This window comes from Tyto alba, unplaced genomic scaffold, assembly GCF_018691265.1.
Source record: "Tyto alba isolate M040663 unplaced genomic scaffold, T.alba_DEE_v4.0 Super-Scaffold_46, whole genome shotgun sequence".
Classification (NCBI taxonomy): domain Eukaryota; kingdom Metazoa; phylum Chordata; class Aves; order Strigiformes; family Tytonidae; genus Tyto; species Tyto alba.
In genome coordinates, this window is record NW_024881322.1 from 15,527,719 (window position 1) to 15,542,104 (window position 14,386).

Genomic DNA, 14,386 nt, shown 5'->3' on the forward strand with positions numbered 1-14,386 from the left:
CGTGAGCAGCACGAGTAGCGAGTCTCTTCCTGGAATTTATCGCTTACACTGAGGAGCCTCGGCTATGTCATGAGCTTTTTAATGATAACTGTGAGGGTGCAGATCTCCCTGGTGTGTGACTCATTCACCGGGAGTGGAGGGGGCTGCTGGGCTTCACCGTGGCCGCTCGGTCCCTCCTGCTTTAGGTCACACCTCGCTGAGAAATGGGGGAAAACTGAAGCAGCAAGGGAATCGTTTTGAGAAGCTGACTTAGTCTTCTAGCCATGACAGAGCAGCCCAACTGTCCTGACTTTGGTCTGCGAATGTAGAAAAGTTCATTTTCCTGGCAGTTTGTTTATTTATTTCAAATTCATAATAACAGCACACACAGGGCATAACACATGACTTCGCTGGAACAGCAAGTCTTTTGCAAGATATTTATTTTAGGCTTCAGCTGAACACATGGAATAAACCAGCAAAAGAAAGAAATTACAATTATGAGAATGATGAGGTCAATCTTGGGGAGAAAATTGTCCTGAGAGCACCCACTTAAGTGAAATTGTCACTTGTGACAACTGTGTACATTCACGGACACAGCGGGATGCGATCCATTAATGGCTCCTTCGGCTCAGCGGGGGGTGGAGAAGCAGCTGCCTTTGATTTTTAGCCTTCTTGCACACCAGTGCTTTCCACTGGGGAGTGGTAAACAGGAATATTCTGACCATCCCGCAGTTTCAAGGTGACATCCTGAAGGCACCAGCTGACACAAACCAAAGAGATTTTTAACTTGTTTCAATCACTTTTAATATAGTAGTAAAGTCAGTGTAGAAGCAGCTGGCACAGCGAAACAAATCACTCCACACATTCATCGCCTTTAAAAATTCTCTCAAGTGTCTTAAAACTTGGTTTGCAAGTGCCAGCTTCTGAAAGCTGTTTTCCCTAATAGCGTAGCAGAGCCCGGACTTAAAGGTCTGGGATGCATGTTCCTATTTGTTGTAACCCAAATAAAATCCTGCCAGCTATTTTTAGAGAGGACATTCCTCCCCCCGAGCCAGTGCCTTTCTTCCTCTGCATCCTGCGGGCGCATTCCTTGCTCCACTCCTCTCCAGCCTTGGAGCCAGACCGTGTTGCTAAGGAATTATCCTGGCTTGGAGGAGCTTGAACACTGCGTGATCACTCAACGTGACCGCTGAAACCCCGACAGGGTATGACAGTGGTTACTCAGGGAAGGAAAACTGCCTTTGATGGAGGCTGGGGGGGGAGCCTTTTCTTTCCTCTGCGCTCTGCTCCAAACCTACTTCTGTCAGACTTCTCATGCTTCTTTCCCAGCTGGGAGGGACTGTTATTTTGGGGTACTAAGATTGGATTTTATCAAAAGCTCCCGGTGCTCGCCCAGCTCTGGTTTTGCTGGAGTCGGTGCTGAGTCCATACAATTAGGGAACTGGGCTGCCACACCTCTGCGCGATGGGTTTGCGGCAGGGCTCTCCGCTCGCCAGCCCCCTGCCTCCCTCCGACCCGGGACCAGCAACTGCCTCGCTTAGAACAGGGCCTGAAGGAGCAAGTGCTCGCTCCCCTCTGCGTGGCCTGGGGCCTCGGCCCTTCCCTCTGCTCGCTGTGGGGCACACAAGCCTCGTTTTGCAGGACTGGGGCCTCGGCCGCCCTTGCCTCCGGGCCCCCTCGCCATCCCCGCGCCTCGGTGCCACCTCCTCCAGGTTCAAACCAGCTCACGCGCTCCACGTTTCCCTTTTTCCAGTTGCTTTTTTTTTTTTAACTAACCACGTAACGAAGTAAACCACCACGGACAGACTGCGCCCTTGCAGTCCGGAGCAGTTCAGTGGCTCAGGAGCCTCAACTGCTCGTGCCCGGAGCGCTCACCTCCTGGCATCACGTGCCGGTGTCTCTATCGGTCTCCACTGTTAATGCCCACATGCACACTCTGCAAAGCCCCACCACGATGGCCTGCTTATGCGTTTGTTATGCCTACTGGGGGTCTCAGGGGCTTATTTTCAACGGAACAGATGGGAACCAGCCATTTCACTCCCGGTTCCTCAGCCAGGTGCAAGGACACCAAATCCTGCCTAGCCCCAAGCGTGCAGGACCCCACGCGCAGGCGGAGATGGTCAAGTCTGACAGATTTGTCTGCCACAAACCCTTTTAAAAAAGATGCTTTTTTTTTTTTTTTTTTAACCCTTAAGCTTGCAGAAATGCACGGAGACCTCCGTTTAAAACAGAACTCTGAGAGATATGTATGCACTTCAGTTACTGCCGTAGTTTAACATCTTGCGATCTCCAGTTCTCTTCACGGTAACTCGGTGAAACGGGAGGGAACTGTTGTTTCCCTCCATCTGGGAGGAGATCAGAGCCCAGGCCCCCAGGGACGTGGAGGTGTGCCAGGAAGGTGGCTGGGGACCTCCGGGGGCATCTCTGGTCACTAGAGAGGAGGAGCCTCTCAAGTCCCAGTCTAGAGCCTTCTTCCCACCATTTTACGTCTTACTCCCCATAGTTACGTGGAAGAGAAATCCAGTAATTCGTGCTCGTCTCATTATGGAAAGAAAACATGACCATATGGCTGGTGGTAGTTGAGCAAAAATGTTGTAGCTTTCAGTTTCTAAATAGAGCTGACAGAAGTGCCTAACAAACTCCAAGAACAAGTACATGTGAGGAGGTTTGCGTTTAACGAAATTTCCTCTTTTGCAATGGAAGATGGACTTTGAATTCATCTAATAATTCTTTGCTTAGCTCTAGAAAACAATTTACCCTTGACAAGGGAGGTTCTCAGCCTTCAGTACTACAAAAATACAAGGCCGCTCTATATGATGTGGAGTCACAGCATCCTTCTACTGCAATATAGCTGTTGTAGCACTTTTTTTTGACTCTAAATACCGTGTTTATTGGATAGCTTGAAAAAAATCCTGCACGGTTTCTAGCTCATCTCGCCAGGCTCTGATGTTATGTGTCAAATAATTCCCCTACTGCAATACCTAACGCTGGACTAAAGACTGCTGCTCAGTGGTCTTGCACCTTCTTGGAGAGGTGAGGTGGGAGAGGACAGTAGGTTACCTTGGCTCACTGTGTGTGTATATACACTGAGATGTAGTTTGCAGGGCACACTTCACACAAATTAATGGCTCGTGGTGTTCTGCTATTTGTATTCGTAGGGATGAATTCAACGTATTTCTCAACTAATTTACATTCTTGGTCATAATGATGGTAATAACCTTTCACAAGACCTTCAGACATGAATTTCCTCTTCCTTGGTGTGCATGATCTCACCCACATGGATTACTAACACAGGTATCCTGCCCCACTCTTTTCTCCTACCACTTCTCTCCCCGCATCTGTGTAGTTCTCCAGCACCTTCCCCAGTACACACCGTTGGCGGGAGTGGTCCATCTCTGAGTTAATGTAGAGGTACCCCGATGATTTTGTTCCAGATACTGGTAACTTTATCTGCAGATGTAAAAGATTCAGTGAAGCATGTAACTGAAATGGACAGGTCCTCCTTCTACAGTCAAAGATGCAACACCTCCCTTTTAACTTAAACTCATTTTTTTTAAGATCTTTCAGAGTTTCACTACAGTTTTCTAACGGCTAAGGTGTGATTGGCTATACAAGTGTGCCTGTTCTGCCATACATTAATCTCTCTCTGCTGAAAGAATGTACTGTGTTACAGCTGCAACCCCCAGGGAAAACCACCCGCTCTCTGAACTATTTACGAGCAAACACCTCTCCTTACCAGCACGCGTGGTGATCCGGAGGCGATCTGCACTGTGCTGGAGCTTCCCATAACCCTAACGAGCCTGTAGGTTGAGATCCTCCACAGATCAGTCCATTAACGTGCATCGAGGCAATGGGATGTTCAGTGACTTTTGTCGGTGTCACAAATTCTACCCCTCAGTTGTTTAACAAACAAAGCTAGAAGTTGCAGCACTGACCACAGCTAATGGCACTCGGTATAAAGTCTGAATAAAAGAAATGTTGTCGGGTGTAGCGTTTGCTGATGGTATTGCAATCACAGAGGGGAAAATGCCAGGGGCTCTCCAACAGGGCCAGGAGCTGGGAATGTCGTGGCGTCAGTAAATTGATCTATTAATGATTAACTAGTTTATTTTGTGAGGACATGAACGCTCAGGAATGTGAAATTGTGGAGAAGAAAGTTGGCGGTTCGTGTCTTGGGTGAGGTCAGCAGAAGGCAGGGTTTGATTTCACCCTGAGTCACCCGAGCGCCCAACATTCTTCAACAGTGACACAGGAATAAATCGGTGGGACAGGTTCTCCTCATCTTTTCAATCAGTATAAGAGGTGGTGCGTCTTCCCCACGTTTTTGTCCTTGGATACGCTGCCTGGTAAAATCTCTAAAACCTGGGAAACGTTTTGGCCCAGGGTGTCACGTGGGTGAGGCCTGGTTGGAGTGAGATGGCAAGTGGCATTTTCTGTGCGTCGGTTGAAGGTTGAATTTTTTTGTGTCCTGACAGCCCCTCTCCTTCACTGCACCATCTGCCCCATTCCTGACTGCCCCTGCTTGGTCCCCAGGGCTCACAACAACTCCCTGGGAGATACAAAATGATTCAAATGTGACGAGACCCCTCGGGAAGTTGCCTGGAGAGGTCTCTAGGGACATTCTGCATCCCTAGCAAAACCAGGGGGAGGGCAGCCAGTCCTGGATTAAGGGGTAAAAACACAGCTGGGAAGTCCTTTCCAGGCAGCAGCTCGGCGTGGAAGCGGGCTTGCCCTCGCCAAGTTTGCCTCGGCCCAGCCCTGGGCTGACGCAAGGCAGCCTTGTGCAATACCTCAGCGCCCCAGCGCAGCGTTCCCCGGGCGCTACCTCACCCCAGCGCCCGGCCACAGGCCGGCAGGTGCTTCCGAAAAATCCACACCGCTTGTGCCGGGCCGCAGCCCTGCTCGTCAGCGGCTGTGAAACTCCGTTCTGAACAAAGCTTTAAAAACCAGCGCGGGAATTATCTGGCGGGGGGAGAGAGAGAGGCAGCTGCTTGTTTTAAGGTTGGATCGGATCTATTTCTGAAAATGGTTTTGGGGGGGTTTACAGTAGCAGGAGGGGGATCGACTGGCTTGGGAGGCCCCTTGACATTCCGTGATGTGCCCATACAGCACAACGTGACACTCTCGCCGTCTCTAATCCCTCACGTTACAGCGTAGGTTGACGCTCTGGCAATCCATTCCTCTTCCAAATCAACTGGCATCCCATCCTACTGCCTTCCGGTGGCCCCCAGGGGACTCGTGACCTGCTGACAATCCCCCCCCAGCCGCTCTCCGGTCACCCGGAGCCTCGGGAAGCCACCCGGTGACGCCACCGCCCCGGCGTTACCTGTGCTCTTTCCGTGTCCACGCGATTGCTCCCATCCGTCAGTCGGATGTTGTGAACCTTAAGAGGGGGAGCACCCAGGGCTGCCAGGGCCTCAGGACTGCTGTTCAGTTGCTCCAAAGCCTGCTGGTAATACTGGGTCCTGGCAAAACCTTCTAGGTGAGAGAAACAGGGTAGTGAGGAGAGTCCCCAATTAAAATCAAAACATAAGAGAAAAAAACCCCATTTCCTCCAGAGTACCACATCCTCCCCGAAAAACAGTCCAAAACTTATTAATTAGGAGAAATCTGTCTACAGGAGGAAACACACCCTTACACCAGAGAAGCAGTGCTGAACTGTAATGTTATTCAGCTCTTTTAAGTGGAGAGGGCTCTGAATACAGCCTGTTCCATACTGATACACAGTTCAGCTTATGGCTTTGTCTCCCTGCTTTTCATACGTTTGTACGTCATCTAAAAGGAACAAAAAAAAAGGAAAGGAAAAAAAAAAAAAGCATGAAGATGAATATCTGAAAATGTTCTCAATATTTTTTTTTTTTTTAAAAGGATCTAGAGAAAAAGCTTTAAGAACGGAGAATATTTTGCAGACGTTGGTGTGAGACAGGAACTGCTGCTGCTGTGGCCTTGATACAGCTTTTCAAGTGGCAGCCGTGACGCCGCAGCTCTCCTGATGGGCGCGTTAAAAGGGAGGCCCAGAGAAGCCCCGCCGGCGTTAATGGTCGAGCAGCAACAATAGCACAGTAGACTGGAGGCTGCAGTGCTGGTGTGTGGAGGACAACTGTAGAAAACTGCTCCTTACCAGTGTCTGTACAGCTGGGAAATGCCGTCCATGGGCGACCACTGCGCAGCGCCGAGCTGTGAGGCTGCGAATGGGCCGGCCCTCCTGACGGAGGCAGCCGCTTGCTTATCAACAGTTTTATGGCTTGCCTGCTGAGACTTCTAGAGGTGCTTCACGCCAGCCTAACTTCACTCTCCTGACATCAAGAAGGGCAGAATTAAGCTAAGAGCGTGCACGTGTGAAAATCCTACCCTGGCAACTTTGCACTCACCTTCCAAAGAGTTTAAAACAAGGTGTAAGGTTTGTTTCTTGGTCTCCTGCCTGTCAGTATTACTCTTGGAGCATGAGGCAGAAGGATGCTGCCCCCTCTCCCCAGTGAGAGGCATTCCCTGTGAGCGGGCAGCATCCAGTTGGCATACAGACAGCTTTGCTAGGCTGCAGCCTGCACTGGTCCTCCCCGGCCCCCTGGGCCATCCGAAGGAGCTCCAGCCAAAGGGGCTGCAGCACACCAGCCCTTTAGTGACTACGGATCGTGGCAAGCAGCCAGCCAGACCACATTACAAGCATGCTGTGCTCATCCTGCAGGTTGGAGGGGAAACAAGTCCAAGTTCCCTGGTGCTCCTTCTCAGCCGTTCCTTGTTAGCATTTCGTATACAGGACATAAAATGCCCAACTAATCTGTCTGTCCACGCATCTGCAGTACGAGCACTGAAAGCATGCTGGGGTTGGCTGGGGAGACTGCTCCTGTGAGGAGGGTGTGGAGGTGAAGAGAGTAGAAATAGGATTACCTGAGTGTTTGAACAAGCTTCCCCAGAGACCGTGTGCATGCAAACTTCCTTTCAGCCCGAAGGAAGGGGAGGGAAGCGCCCCGCTCCCCCTGCTCCCATCACTGTGGAAGCCACTTGCTACTCACAGGTCCCAGCATGGGCCAGTTCCGTGCACTGGGACAGCAGAAGGAACCGGGCTGACCCTAGGCGAAGGTCAAGGGAGGAAGGGTCCCAGCAAGGCTCCTCTGTTGGAGCCTCCAGAAGGACACACACCGCAGCAGAAAGCGATCCCGTCAGCAGCCCGGCCGGCTTGTCGCCAAGCCATCAGACAGCTACTGCACCGGCCACCACGCTGCACCACTTGCGTGCACAGCTGAGTGATGCAGGGAAGGAGCCCTTGACTTGCTGTACAGCACGGGGGCGTGACTACGTCTTCCCCCCCGAGACTTCCAGGTAACACTGCTGAAGCTGAAAATTAAAAAATGCTAATGTCCTTGTTAAAGCCAGATTCAATATTTTAAAGCGTAAGACGATCGTCTATCTGTCATGTACTCCAGAGCTCGAGGGCGTGAGGGGCCTAAAATTAAAGCCTGCTTCCCAGCCTTGTCTGATTTGTTATTAATACGTGTAAAACGAAGGGGAGGTTTCAGAGCTTATCGGAGGGCTTGAGGAACAGGCTTGGCCACACTTTTCTGGCAGCATCCTCTGATATAAGGGTAGGTGAAAAGCAGTATAATTTGATAGGAGCAGCAAGGGACAGGCATAGGGCCAAGAGGCCTATAGCACCCCCTGAGAGAGAGGCAAAGCCTCTTTCTGGTCTGATACTAAATATCTAGAAACAATTTTAGAAAAAAATAAACATCTATCATTTGGATTCTTGGCCAAAGACACGTAGCAACTAGAGCTGTCTATAAAAAGAAATGGCACTTGTCTGGCTTTTCTCTCCTTGTCCTGGACTCAGTGCTGAGCACTCTTATCTGCCCTTCATTCAGGAGAAACTAATAATGTCTTAGCACCTCAGGGGCGTGTTGTGTGTAAGGGCCAGCATCGCGGAGAGATTTACAGATAAAACCGCTAGACTTTAATACCTTCTTGCAGATGGTCCTCTTTTCCTGCCCAGTTGTAAAATCTCAGTAAGAAATGAAACTTGCATTACTGCCCAAGCTTTCACTTTGCCCTCGCCCTCAGGAAACACCCCCAGAAAAGAGATTTTCTCCTGAGCACAGCAGCCTGCTCCCTGTGTACTACCCACCTCTGGAAATGTGTGCAGCAGCGCTTAGGAGAGCAGCAGCCCTGGGGCTGAACAAAGCAGAGCCCGGAGGCAGAACCCAGAGGCTCAGCCACACTTCCTTTAACTTCATCTGCTTTTCACATCCTGCATGCCGCTATTCTCCCCGCTACACAAAAGCGAATGAAAGGGGCAGAGGGGAAATAAGGTTGCTAACAGCACCAAGACTTACTTTGCATAAGATTATACATCACGATGCATCCCCCACCGCTGAACAGTCCCATGAAAACAGCCATTTGCTGCAGTTTTCTTAGAGAAGCTGGCATTTTTCCTCCCTGCAAAGAAAAAGGGAAGACATTTGTTGTAAAAGGAGAAAGCTAAAGGGCTGTTCCCCCCCACACACTCCTCTTTCCTAAAAGCCCTTTCCAACCAGGCCTGAATGACAGCGCGGCGCACAGGCATCATCGGGCTCCTGCTCCGGGGCCCCACCGCGCGCCCAGAAGGAAGGGGTGGTGAGAACAGAGCAAACCGGGGACCCAGCCGGGTTGAATGTGTTTATTCAACTTCTTTGAGCGATGCCACCACTTTGCTAATTGCCGCGAAGAAAATGACCTTCCCCAGCGTGGCCGGGGGCCAGCGCCGCAGCGCATTGTCGCAGGGGCTCCCGGCGCCCGCGCGCTCGCTCGCACACTGCGAGCATTCAGGCTCCCGGGGCCGGATTTTCTCTCTCGAGTAAAAGCCTCTAAAGTAAACACGCTCGCAGCAGGGCTGCATTTGGCCCAGAGTGGGAAGGGACAGAGCCAAGCCAGCGCTGTGCCAGCAAAGATAATGGAGCCAGGGTGTGTGTATTCTGTTGTGCTGTTTTTTTTCCCAAGCCGTGGATAAACAGGAAAGCTCTTGCAAGCTATTTTTCTTCCTTCCTGCACACCCCCCCCCCAGCCTAAGCTTGCCCTTTTAATGAGTCACTGTTTTGTCATTTGAATAAATGGCCCCGCAGAATAAGAAACACCTCTGGGAAAGTCAATCTACTAAACGCTTCCACGGTTTGGGTGAGAGGGGGACTGTGTGGTCTGAAGAGCCTGAGCTAATGCAGGTTAGTAGGAGCTGAGCTGTCAGTGGGAGAGGAGCACATTGCTTCAGGCTGTGGCAGGATGGGACTTGATGGAGCATCCGTATCGGCTTCTGCTCTCGCTTCTCTTGCAGCTGGGATGGAAGGGAGGATGACAGCAATTAAAAAAAAGAAAAAAAAAAAAAAAAAAAAGAAAAATTAGCAAAAGGCTGCCCATTTCGAAGTAGGCACAGGGACATCTGGATACTTAGGGAAGCTGTATGGGATTCCTAATCCCAGAGGCTTCACACCTCGATCCTTGTGCCACGGTGCTGTGACTTAAGTCTTACACTCGGTGAGAGCTGGTTAATAAACCAAGGCCCAAACCAGTCACAGAAATGTGACCTGGGCAAGGCCGTTGGAGCCCTGTTGTGAAAAGCACCTCTAGCATCCCTCAGGTATGCGTTAGTCAGGTATTGCTCAGCCGACAACCACAGTTTAGAGAGGGTGGAGAGGCAAATGCCAGGGCTCCTTCCCGTCGTGGCCAGGTCAGGGTGACATGGGCAGCCGCCCTCCACTCGCCGCGCTCTGACGTGCCCATACACCATCTCTTGTGTCCTCTAGCCCAGGGAAAACCATGAGTGCAGCCCAGGCACAACTTTCAGCTACTGCCCTGTTGGTACTAGCGTTCGATCGTAACGCATGCTATCCCTTAGTCGAAGGTTCTCCTTGTTAACTAGTTCCTTTGATTTTAAGAGCTCTTAATATTTGAGTTTACTGTTTAATTTACTTAAAATTTATGGATGGTCAGTAATGGTAGCAACCCAGAAAAGCATGGGGGTGTTATGTCTATTTTATTACCCCAAAAGCCCCAAATTGTGCCATTGGTACAGTCAGTCATCATCTCTCTCACTCCTGACCTGTTTCGCTGATGAGTTTTCTTCTTCACTTCCCCTGGGGAACTTGAGCAGCGTGAGAAGTTGCAGCAGAGGAAGTATAAGTGTGTTTTTACAAAGAAACGGTGGCAGTCATTTCATGAGGACAGTAAGAGCTTTCTGCTCACCCACTTGTGTTTGCAACTTTCCTAAAATTGCAATTTATAACATTATTTTCCCCCCTCAAACTGAAAAAGCTGATTAATAATGCAGTTTCCCGTAAGATCTGTTTGGCCAGGAGAATGATCTGACACCAAGACCACATTACAGGAAGGAAATGAAAAAAAAAAAAAAAAAGAAAAAAAAAAAAAAGGTGGTAAATCTGAAGAGTGGATCAGATATAACAGGCTGTGACTCGCGGCATTTGTTTTTGCCTCTTTCAAAGTTGCGGCCAGGCAAAATTTGCTTTCTGTGATGAAATTCAGGGTAACTGAACACAAATGTCTGGCTGTGGGGGTTGCTGCTGGTAGTTTGTTGAGTAAAAGTGGGAAGATGCAGAGCTCTTGCGCCAGCAAGGAGGATCTGACCAAGGCTCAGGGGACCTGCCCAGCAAAGGGCAGAAATTAGAGGCTCTGCAACTCGCTGCCAGCGGATCTGAGGTTTGTTTGGGTCTCACGGTCTGCTCGCACCCGAGCGAGGGGGACGGAAAGTAAGAGTCGCTTCATGCAGCACGTGCTCTCGGCAGCAGAGAAGTGGTGATCCTGGGAAGAGCTGCTGCCCCGTGCAGCACGCCCGGCTGCTCCTGATGCACTGCCCCTGCCCACAGCCATCGCCCCTTGCTGCTCCCGGAGAGGCAGGGACGTAGGGGGCTGAGGTGCACCCAAGTTGTGCAGCCCTCACCGGCTCTGCAAAGCTCCTCGTTGCTGTAACAGGGAGAATATCTCCGTTGCTTGCTTTCGGTGGCAGCGGGAAGCCCGCAGGCTGGACCACCCCATCCCTAGTCCAGCCCTTGACGCTCTCCTCCCACTTGTTTCTCAGCTGTTTTCCCAAGCCAGGCCTATGACAGCACGTTGTGGGAAGAGGTTCAGAGCTACACGTTTTAACAAGCCTCTCAAGACCTTGCAAACCTTCTCTTTGATCCCACACTTCCCTGTTAGCTTCCAAAAGCAAGGACAGAGCCCAGTACACCCCTCACAGCGGGGCTGGGGCTCCCCTTCCCCGCCATCACGGTCCCTTGCGGCATGGATGTCTGGATGTTGCATCCAAATCCTTGAGCATCCTTTGGCACGCAGCTGCTGCTGACTTCTGAATGACAACGCTGGAGATACTAATGGTGTCAGCTTGTGGAAGGCCCAAACCTAGCTTGGAGGTGGTGCCTGCGAGGACTCATCGCTGGGATTTCTGCCCTCTGGCCAACCGCGTTTGCTGCTCCCATCTGCTGCTCTGCTGAAGTGCCGTGGAGGGGGCTCGCTAGGGAAGGGAAGCAGAGCCATGCCCAGAGGTGTGCCTCCTCTCCTGAGCCTTTCTGAAAGTTACCTAGAGCCTGCAAAGCATAGAGGCTATTAAAGGGAAGGACCAAACCCCCTCGACTTCATTTGCCACAAAGGGGGGAACTGTAAGACAGCGCGTTTAGGAGAATCTTGCAGATACAACGTGCAATTGCCTCCTAAGAAGGGAAATGCACGTTGCTATCTGTGGCCGAGATCTCCCCTCAGAACCTGTTATACCACAAAAAAGTATGCAAGTCAACTGGTGGAAAAACAGATTTCTTCACAGCCGGTAATTAAAAAAGCACAATTTCCAAGCTACACTATTCTGCAAAAACATCCTTTCCCCCATGCTATTTACAGCGGTAAGAAAGATTAAGTGGAGATTAGCACACAAAAACACTGAGCCTACAGTTACCAAAAGAAGAGACATTAAATCATTTATAAGTAGTGTTCTCTAAAAAGAAATATCAAAGAGCAGAGCTTTCCAGTAAGGGTGATGTTCATTTTCTGCCTTGAAAATAGTAAGAAACGGTGGAGAAGGTAGTATTCAGCCTTGACTTTGAAACTAAGCAGGACTCGGGCAGTTAACAAGATTTAACAAACCCAGCGAGGTGGAAGACTCCCAGGGTCACATGTGAAATGGTGGGTTACTGCAACAATCAAGTCTGGTTTTAATTAGACTTTGTTTTCTCCACAGAGGAGCTTCTAAAAATAGGCTGGGCTTAAGAGATTCTCCCTTATTTCGGCAAATTCAGATTTTCTGTTTTGGCCCCTGAAATTCGTGTGTCAGAGGTTGGTCGCTGGCACCTCCAGCAAAGGCAGGTAGCGGTGTGAAGCAAGGGCAATTTCACCAAGCCACAAACATTCATTTTGTTTGCCTCAGACCCGAAAGAGGGAGCTGGGGCTGCAGGTTCTTTGGGGAAGGCATTTCCTCCTCCCTCTTCTCCTTCTTTTCTTCCTCCTGGCACTACCAAGCTCCAGCAGCACCTCCAGCTTATGGGTACTATCGCAGACCAAACAGTAAACAATAATATTGGTCTGAAATCAGGGAGAAGCAACTTAATCCATGAAAACGTGGTGTGATCACTGCTGGCTGTCTCAATTTTGGCCACTGCCTACCCACCTGGCCAAGACAATAGTACTGCTAGGCCACCAATACAAGCAGCTGGGAGACTGTAAACCACTTTGAACCACTGTAATCCTGAGGTGCTGGCATGACACGCTAAATACATGTGGCAAAAGACTACTATTAAATTAAATTAAAATTTATCAATAGGCCTGGACACAGACCTGAGCGTCTAACTTCAAGGCTGGAACTGTTGCTTAACCCTTTTGCAATGAAATTCTCCCTTGGTCTGGTGGGATTTGAGTCAGCCCCAGGTCCAGCTTTTCTGCAAGCCACCCAGGTAGTCGTGGAAAAGACAGATGAGGGTAATGTCAGGCAAACCACACACAAGCACAAGCACACACTTGGATTTCACATTCTTGCTCTCTTGCCCATCCACTGATCTTCTAAGATCCATCAGGTGTCTGGGTGTGAGCCAATTTCTACACTAGTAACATGCCAGGACAACATTTTAGAGACGGCTTCCTGACACTCACTGTCTACAAAACACCTTCCTCACCAGTACTGTCACCAAAGAGAGGACAGCACAGCTGAAGTGTTTTGACAGGATCACCGCTTCAGCATATTACTTTCCCCTTTTCCACAGAAATAGTCTCAACGTACTGTTTACCTCATTTCTGAGAAGCAACACAAATTGTTCTGGAGGGGACGCAAATGCCAGCGTGTTCAGAAATACTGACCTTTGCATGTCTGAGATGCCTTCACACAAAGCTCAGTAACTTGTAGAAAAGAAGTTTCACAGTCAAATGAAAAGTAGAAGTAATGCTCTTTTTTTTTTTTTTTTTTTCAGTGGTTCTTCTCTACATGCACCGAAAAGGCATATTTTGGCATTGAAGGAGGTCAAACACCCCTTCAGACAGCTTTGAAATGGTCCCTTCAAGGGTTGCCCTGTGGATTGGTTCTTAGAAAGGTGTAACTTACCCTGGTTAAAATGCTTCGAAGGGACAACTCTATGTATAAGGAAGATCACTGGCAAGCCAGGAAACCGTGATACATTTCTTCTCTGCCTTTGCTGCTAGCTAATTAACAAGGAAAGTGCAAGTAGCCCACAGAGTCAATAAGGACTCTAAAGAGCCACCTCACTCTTGTAGCTCTATCGCATCTCCTGGGGCACACACTACAACGCAGGTGGCTTGCCCAGTTAGTGCAAAGCCTGATGTGATACCTACAGGTATTTTAGTTTCATTTCCTTTTTCTCTTCTCTTGGGTGCTCTCATTTGCACATTTTCATGTATTTATATGTATCTTCCTGTATATTCTGTACTCCACTGTCACAGTCTACTTCCTCATGTGCTCTTAAGCTAGTCTCATCTAGCAGGCCTGCCTGGACTGTGTTTCTTTTCCTCCTGCTTGCCTACTCTCACCCCTCTACGTGCTCTCTTCCCCTGCAGACTATTGCAGCACCCCAGGGCCGGGCAGACAGAAATGGTGGGGCCACCATTCCCATTGTCCGAGGAGCCTTCTCCTGCCAGCCCTTAGCTTATCCCTCTGTGAAATGGAGTCTCTTTTCCCAACTGCAGGTAACGCAAGCAGGTGCCTAAATCCCTTTTTGTTTTTCTCCCGAGTTGCACAGATGCTACATCCTAGTTTGTTCAGTCTTTCTGAAGGCTAGGCTCCTGTGCCAACCACTTCAACAACCCACTCCAGATCATCCTCCAAGACAACTAGAGCTGCCCATGCTTTGTACTGAAATAGGAGGGATATCGCAAAAAAGAGGCACAACTAGGGCGTGTTCTTGGAGAAGCAGGATAATTATACCTACAGTGTGACCCA

The 14,386-nt window shown here is 49.7% G+C and overlaps 1 protein-coding gene across 15 annotated transcripts in view; it reads right to left on the minus strand.

Moving 5' to 3' along the window:
- Positions 1-374: 374 nt before the first annotated feature.
- LOC104362957 (cytochrome c oxidase assembly factor 1 homolog) overlaps positions 375-14,386 on the minus strand; it is a 52,564-nt gene continuing 38,552 nt past the window's right edge. For 10 of the 15 annotated variants that reach the window (XM_032987012.2, XM_042806275.1, XM_042806273.1 and 7 more), the window contains 4 exons: positions 8,307-8,409; positions 5,306-5,457; positions 3,353-3,429; positions 375-739 (listed from right to left, as the gene is read on the minus strand). In XM_032987012.2, the coding sequence (XP_032842903.1) occupies positions 643-739; positions 3,353-3,429; positions 5,306-5,457; positions 8,307-8,400 (420 nt within the window). In that variant the 5' untranslated portion in view covers positions 8,401-8,409 and the 3' untranslated portion in view covers positions 375-642. Of the gene's footprint in view, positions 740-3,352; positions 3,430-5,305; positions 5,458-8,306; positions 8,410-8,504; positions 8,574-8,603; positions 8,965-9,083; positions 9,122-13,534; positions 13,556-14,386 lie in introns of those variants that run through there. The other 5 variants (XM_032987017.2, XM_032987016.2, XM_042806268.1 and 2 more) reach the window with 5 other exon arrangements.